This window comes from Doryrhamphus excisus, chromosome 16 (genome assembly GCF_030265055.1).
Source record: "Doryrhamphus excisus isolate RoL2022-K1 chromosome 16, RoL_Dexc_1.0, whole genome shotgun sequence".
Lineage (NCBI taxonomy): Eukaryota > Metazoa > Chordata > Actinopteri > Syngnathiformes > Syngnathidae > Doryrhamphus > Doryrhamphus excisus.
In genome coordinates, this window is record NC_080481.1 from 10,018,342 (window position 1) to 10,026,571 (window position 8,230).

Here is an 8,230-nt window from a genome sequence, read left to right on the forward strand (position 1 = left end):
GGAAGGGGATTACTTAGAACTGGAGGAAACACTCGGCCAGCCATTCACTCATCTTGATTAAAGGCAACTCTTGGTGGCTTGGCGCCGGCCTGTTATACTGTGGGCTGATACCAGATCTCAGGGTCAATTATGTGGCAGAATCCGTTTAATTACTCAGGTATTGTCTCTGTGATCTACAGGGCAGCCATGCGGATATGAGTATGGTTTGAGGTTTATGAACTACTCCAGAAGACATTGATCTCTCCTCCAACATTAATTTCCTGCGTTTATTATATGCAACATGACTACAAAAGCATGCAAAATTCACCCTTGGTGTTCCATTGAAAAAAAATCAGCACAAGCTTGAAAGAGATTGTAACTGAGCCAAGTAAACAGCAACATAAGACGGATTAGGCACGCTGGAAGTGACTTACAAGGGTTCTCGTGAAGCCATACATTTAATACAGCTCCAGGCTACATTCTGCACTGCTACGATTTAGCCTTGTAATTAAATGTTTTGTCGGGCATGTTTGCGTATTAACAAATAATGGTGTCACTTGCTCATGTTGAACACTTGGTCCAAGTGTCAGCAAGCAATGCTTAAAGACAAGGGTGTTTATAAATAGTGTGATTCTTATAGCAGTGCAGTCCAGACCGACAGGCTTGGTGTGTTGTGGTCGTGAACAGGATTCTTAAGTACCATGCAGTTCTATTCCTGCCATGTAACACCAGTTTAAGAATGCCTAACAACTAACCTGTCCACAAATTTGGTCGTGATTTTTTTTTGGCCAGCCCATTTTTTTTTTGTCCCGCAACTATAACTGGAACTCTGGGCCACAGCAGGGTTGTAGTGAGTGTGCTCAGCATACAAAACAACCAACAGTTTAAACAACTATAACCTATGACTGTAATGAATGTGATTGTGCTAGGGCGGAGTCACATATCTTTTTCTGAAGATTGTGGATTAAAACGTAGATTATTTTGGATTAAATTATAATAGCATTTTTATATCATCAATTCTAAACTCATCTCAATCAAAGAAGTAACATACAATACATAAATAGGAGTAGATTAAGCAATACCTTTCATTCACTGAATGTGACCAATAAATTATTACCTCACCTATGTCCTGAAACTACTCATGAATTGTGAAATTAAGTTAAAATGATTTCCCAATATCAATATATTTATTTTCAATGTCTTAGCTTTACTTATCTTTACTTAATGCCCCCATTTACTCTAGCATATATTTCTATTGTTAAAAAATGCATTCCTGTTTTATTACTCATATCATATCTATCTATTAAATTTTTATTATGTGTATGCTAATAATTTTCCTGAACACTACACAAGAGATATGGCATCATTTATGTATTTTATACACTTATTTTGTTATTGACATATATTTTTTTCAAAATGGTGCCTTCTTTTCACACTGGAAGTGAACACAGTTTAAACAACAAACTGTAAGCAAACAAGATATTATATAAGCATCAACATGTAAAAGATATGGTGTGAATGTATTATCACTAATAAACATGGAGAAGAGGTAGGATTAAATAAACTCTGGTTCTTCCTTCTCCTTTTCAGGCATGTTGAATTGTCCAAACACACTCACCTTAATGTAACTTGTTAACCATGTCTGCAAGAAATAAACCACACGATGCCATACCATACAAGAAAAATACCTAAAAACAACATAGTTTCACTCAACCGCAACCACACTTTATTTAACAAAATATAAGCAGGTCAAATATTGCAAAGCATAAAAATGTAGTTGGAAACACGGCGTTTGAAAATGATAACAAATATCAAATGAGCTGTGGCACACAGGTGGCAAAAAAAAAAACCTTCTGGTGGGACAAAAGAGAGAACTGCGAGTTAAAGAAGATGCGAGGCAATGATGAGTGTCTGTCACAGATTTGCCATGACCTTAATCCCCAAGGTCAAGCCGGGTGAAAAAGTAAAGGCAAATCCAGCACTATGAAAAAGGTTTTGGGCCTACAGAACAGCCACTGCAGATGACTCATATCATTTGCATTGTCAGACTATTCAACCATCCATTTTCGAGCCTCTGTGTAATCCACACTTCTAAACATGTCCCCCATGTTATCTGCCACTAATGAGTTGCTATGCGGGAAGGATAATAGTTAAGGGTGCCGAATGCAAATGGCCACATGTCTCTTTCTCTGACTGAGCAGGAGGACAAAGGAAGTGATTCAGCACCTCGGACAGTGACAAATTGAAGGTACAGTTGGCCGACCAGTTTTGGCTAACATGCTATTGTCACCTAATTAAATTTAAGGCCCCTACACCTAATGTAAGCTGCTTTTAATTTGAAGGTGTTTATACTTTGGAGCCCTTTGTAGAAATCAAATTGAAATTGGGCGTGTCATGAAATGGTTACAGGGTTTTTACACTGTCTTAATAGACATATAAAAAGAGCATTGTTGCATTAGTGGCACACAATGCACACAGTATGTGGGCCTCAGTCTGTAATGCTTTTTTGAGTATAAGTTAGTGCTAATAGTAACACCTTCTGTTAGAGCAGGCCTGCAGTCATGACGTAGCCTGCTATATGTGAAGTGTAAAAGGCATCTTGCATTACCCAGCCATGTTTGCGAAGGCTCTAAGCACTTCCTCTATATAAGGACTGGCCACATCCCTCTCACGGCACAACTCATCTTTTGTGAAAAAGCAAGAATTCTACCCCAGTACAGCATAGTTCAAGCACATTTTGTTTACAATGAGTTATTTGTACAAGGTTAGATAGCTTAAAAAAATCACAATAAAAGATGAATCATAGTATTTTTCATGTGTCTGTGTGTGGAGGAATACTTTTTTTTCTCACAATAAAAAGCAGTCTATGCTATGTTTACCTGCACTGTATACATTGATCAAATTATTCTAGCTCAATTGAAAACGTTGCTCGGTTTTTGAAAAAATATGATGGTACAAACCCCCCAATGACATGTTTTTTTTTTTAACGTCCTCTCACCCAACACAGGCTATACTCATAGACACACAAAAACCACAGAACTATTATTTAAGCTACATCAACTTTGCAGCAGAAGCATCCGAATGACGTCATGCTTGTACACATGTCGCCATGGAGTCAACAATTGGCACGCTATTAAAAAAAGAACATAGTATACATTCAAAAAAAAAAGGATGATAGGTTGAGTTTGGTGACGATTGGGGGGGCTACACCCGCACCATCTAGTAGCGTATAAATAATCCCAATATTCATCGACAATCAAATAAAACAAACAGAAAAAAGAACATGCACTGACAGCATCACATCCTTTCTGATACTAACCAACAGTGTTTTCCCACCTCTTTTGTCCAAACAGGTTTAAAACAACAAATACAAATCCTAACCGCAAGTTCACAAAAATAGAGAAATGGCACTTTGTTATAGTCATATATATGTAACTCTCATAATATCTATATATATAGTCATCATATTGATGGAGCATGAAAGGGGTTTCGCCTCCTCTTCAGTGGTCATGGTTCCTCAGTCGCGCGCTATGTGTGCGTGTGTTGAAACCATGCGGAAATATCATCATGCACATTATGATACATCGGCCCGACTATTTACATTTACATTCATGCGCTCGTGCACCATTCCCTCTCACACGCATTTCCCCTCCTTTTTTTCATTACATCATATGCTCCAACTATGTCTGATACAGATCTGAAGTCCAAATGCGGCAAATAGCACAGGTAAGGGTATTCTTAGGAGGGTGGGGGAGGGATTGTCATATACATAATATACAGTGCTGGGGCCCCGTGCAGCAGACAAACCGGTTAACGTGGACTAAAACAAGACAGCACCAAGACCGCTCTCCTCCTGTGTGAGGAGAAGCAGGTTGTCTGTGTGTCGTTTGTAAATCCATTCCAGCCCCTCTTCTTTTCACGCATCATTTGTCGTAGACAGGTGTGTGGTGCAATCAAAGCCCCGATGCGCACCCGTGTCTGCATGGTAGGGGCCGCTGTGCCAGTACGAGGAGTCGCACACCGTCTGCAGGGAGTTGATCTCAGAGGCAGACGAGTTCCCGTCCCGCCTCTTGGACCGCTTGCGGTTGCGCAGTATGAAGACGAGCATTCCCACGACAGTGAACGCGGATGTGACAAACACCAGCAGCAACCCGGGGACGAGCACCGAGATGGAGACCCGGTTGGGCTCTAGATAAGAGTTTGATCGCGTGCCCGAGTCCATTGTGAAAGTGCTGTTTTTGGACACAGGGGTGGGAGGGGGCATCCGCTCGTAGAGTCTGGGGCACATGAGGTCGTTCCGCACGTAGCGGAAGTCGCGTTTCCAGAACTCCTCCGGCGACTCGCATTTGAGATCGCTCACGATGACGTCAGCTCCGAGCCGCTCAGCCCACTGTTTGAAGGGCACGATGTTGCAAGAGCAATCCCAAGGATTTCCGTGCAAATCTATCTGAATGATGGAGTTGAGCTGGTCCAACACGCCAGCTACGGGCAGATAGGAGAAGTAATTATTATGCAGGCTGATTTTTGACAAAGAAATTCCAAGGAACGCATCCACTGGCAAAGACTTGAGCAAATTGTTATTAAGGAAGAGAACTCTCAAGTTCGGCATGGGGCTGAACGTGCCAGCCACTATGAGCTGGATGTCGTTGTATTCCAAACTGAGATATTCCAAGTTGACGAGACCCACGAACATCTCTGCCATGAGTGTATCCAGATAGTTCTTATCCATGTACAGCCACCTCAGTTCGCTCTGATTCTGGAAGGTGCTGTTGTCGATCGCCTTGATGTTGTTCCCGCCGAGATCGAGAAGGTTGAGGCTGGTGTAGCCAAGCAGCTGGTTCTTTTTCACCGCATGGATGTTGTTGTCTCTCATGTTCAGTTCGTGGGCAATCTGTGGTCTTGGTTTCAGATTAGATAAGCTCTCGATTTTCTTGCCCTCACAGTTCACCCCAAGCCCCTGTCTGGAACCGACCAGCTTGCAGTTGCATGGCTGGGGGCAGGTGGCATTGTGAAGCTGCTCTTTGGCCCCACTTACGCCTGTCGCTATTGGTGTGGGTTTGGTCTTAAGCTGCCAGTTCTCACGTGATTTAGAACGGCTCTTGGCTCCGTGGCCACCAGGCGTCGGTGGCCCACTGGCGTCTGAGCTGGGCTTGTAAGGCGTGGGACGTGGGCCGCCGCCATGTGCGACTGGCTCGGATGTCTCATCCTGGGTGGGAGGGGCCACCAGGCTGGTGTCTGCACCACCGTTCTGTGAAGGGCACAGCTCTGCTTCGGAAGTCTCATTCAGGTCGTTCCCTTGCAGCCTGGTGGGAGCCTCGCAAATGACCCTCCCAATGAGCGCATTCGGTGGTATATTCTCCAGCCATTCCTTCAGGGAAACCAGGTCACAGTTACAGTCCCAGGGGTTGTCTTCGAGCAGAACCTCTACAATGCCCGGGATCTGCTCAAGGATCCCCTCATAAGGCAATGTTTTGATTCGGTTTCCACGTAGGTCAAGATGCGTAATGGGCACATGTTGGAACACATTTATGGGCAGTGCACTGATGAGGTTGTCGTTAAGTATCAACACTTCAAGTTTATTAAGGTCCCTGAACACGGCCGGGTCAATGTCCCTTAAGAGGTTAAAATCAGCTTGGAGATATTCCAAGTCGTCCAAGCCCAGAAATGTACTCTTCCTGAAGGAGCGGATCTTGTTGTTGTTTATGTGCAGCCTTTTGACCAGCTGCAGCCCCAGAAAAGCTCCAGGGACTATGTCGTGCAGCCCGTTGTTCTCCAAATGCAAGCTGACGGCATTGTAAAAGTTGGCGAACTCGTTGGGGAAGAGCCTGGACAGAGAGTTGCCATGCAGCAGCAAGTGGTAAAAATGTGAGCTTGGCCCGGTGAGGTGCTGCAGCGTGGTGAAGCTCCGTTTTTCACAGCCGATGTGCACGTCTCCCTCGACCTCGGTGCACGAGCATATCTGCTCCTTACACACGTCCCTTGTCACGTTCCCACTGGCAACACAAAGAGCCGCGTTCAGCAGGACAACCCAAAGCAGCATTTTCAACACGGACAAATCATCCCCGGTCTCAAGACATAGGAGCTGTTGATCGAGTCGACATCAGTCCAAAAGGAAGCGGAAAGGGAGACGTGGTTAGATGAGGTAGTCTTTTAAAACACATCTAACCTGTTCCTGTGCCCACAGTTCTCAATAGAAATGTCCTCACTGCCTCAGTGGGTCAGCCAGGCTAAAAACAAGAGGAAGTAGAGTCCAAACCATTTTTTTGCACCTCATAGGACTGACCTTGGCAGAAAAACAAGGAACAAATAGGCGCTTCTTCTCTTGCTGGCGCGCTGCGGCGTGGGGAGCTGTCCCCTCTCCCTGGTGCTGAATTGCGACCCTGCGCCGACGCTTGGCTTGAAAACACCCGCATCCCCTCCTCACATCTCTCGGCTGTGTCTCACCTCGCCTCGCTCCTTCCCCTCCTTTTTTATTGCGTCGATCCGAGCCGGTATCACAAAAAAAGGCGAGCAGAGACAGCGTTCATCGTAGCGCGGCGATCTCACACACTCTCGCTGCACTGGCAAAAAAATAATCAGTCCATTAGTATGGGTCGTGATTTAGAAATCTCAAAATTCAATGTGCGTTGAGCTGATTGCGCCAAAGTTGCGCCACTTCAACGCGCTGCCAGCCGACGTCTCACTCTTTCAGCTTGCAGCTCCGCGGAAAAAGTGGTCAAGTCGGCAGAGCAGGAGCAAGATGCCACGTCCGGGTCGTAATGCCTTACTTGTTCCCAAAAAATCCACCCCCCTTCTTTAAAGAACATTCCAAAATTGTGACTCTTTTCGCTATGCTTTTTAACAAACGCTGTTGAATGCAGTGCAACTAATTAATCCGCCACAGGCATGCCTCAGCTCTGCAAAAGAGTATGAAACGATGCGTCAGCCTGTGTGCGCATGTGTGCGTGACGTGTTCCCCTCCTAAGATGTTTTGCAGAAATGGATCTACGAAGATATGAGACAAAGGGAAAGTGAGTTGACCAGATATTTCTAGTTGCTTTTTATATGCATTGTACTCTACTCGGTGTTTTGCATCAGACGGGGAGGTCGGCACAGGCGAACCTCCACCCCCGCTTTTTTTTTTCTTTCCATCTGCAGCGCTCTGTGGGAACAGTCTTAATGTCTTCTTTCTCTCACATTGCTGTTTGATGGCAGGAGGCAGCACAAGTGTGAAATAACCAGCTCCAGTCTGGGGATTTCCGACAAAGCATTGGGCTGGTCACGAACAGAACATCAACAGCCACCTACAATCAGGGACAGTGTACTCATAATGGCCTATTTATATCAAGACACGAGTGTCATAACCCCTCCCCACCACCCCAAAAAGACTAACACGTATGTAAACAAGTGTCTTTTTAGACCGTTTTGCCTGTTTATTTATTCTGCTCATTATGCACATACAGTTTCGACTTTTTTTGTTTATATTCTGAGCTCTGTGTGACTGTTTGGAGCCTAGGAGAACACGTGAAAAATGATGGAAAAAAGATGAGAGAAAAAAATGTGTATTGCAAGACCTTGAGAAAGTTTAGCAAAATCCACGGAAATGTCTTAAATCTTTGGTACTTCCGCTATTTTGGGTTTAGCCAGTATTTTGTAATGATGGAATACATTGGTCTTTTCATGTACTGTAAGTGAGTGGCATTGGAAAAAGATTATAAAGACTATTCTGAACTTGTAGACTAAATAGTCCTTGGGAACTATTTTCTTCACAGAAACTGCACATTCAATGCAGAGAAAATGGTCTATGTGTGAGAAAAGATAATGAAGGAATAGTACAATATACTGACCTAATCTGAATTGGTTTTGGCATCTTTACAGTATAGTGTAAATGAATAAATGAAATCAATGAATCAATGAAAGCGAAAATACAGAGGTACGGACTGTACAGTGGGTTGCCTGTACTGCAGCACCCCTACTTATTACATAGAAGCACCTTTAAAAAATGGTCTGCTACTCTTTGCAATATTTTGAGACCCAAGTGACTTTTAATAAATAGTTTTTCTATTTTTATTTACATTTGAACAATTATCAATTTATCAACTAAACCATCATCAAGATGTTGGAAATGTGTCTGTCTAGGAATGTTTAGTCTTTTTGATTAAATTTTCATTCATTATATATTTTTTTACTGTTATTTTTCTGTTTTTATATGATACTGAAGCAACAGGAGTGTTGTGTATGCTTCTGAGCTGTGCAACAGCAACGCGAAGAA

At 43.6% G+C, this 8,230-nt stretch overlaps 1 protein-coding gene across 1 annotated transcript; it reads right to left on the reverse strand.

The window, feature by feature from the left end:
• Positions 1-1,679: 1,679 nt before the first annotated feature.
• On the reverse strand, positions 1,680-6,978 carry LOC131104108 (SLIT and NTRK-like protein 1). Its single transcript, XM_058050902.1, has one exon. The coding sequence runs from the start codon at positions 6,017-6,019 to the stop codon at positions 3,896-3,898; it is 2,124 nt and encodes a 707-aa protein (XP_057906885.1). The 5' UTR covers positions 6,020-6,978; the 3' UTR covers positions 1,680-3,895.
• Positions 6,979-8,230: the final 1,252 nt, after the last annotated feature.

What these genes read in the sequence shown, in the direction of transcription:
- LOC131104108 (XM_058050902.1), bottom strand. Translation starts at nt 6,019, where the DNA reads ATGCTGCTTTGGGTTGTCCTGCTGAACGCGGCTCTTTGTGTTGCCAGT.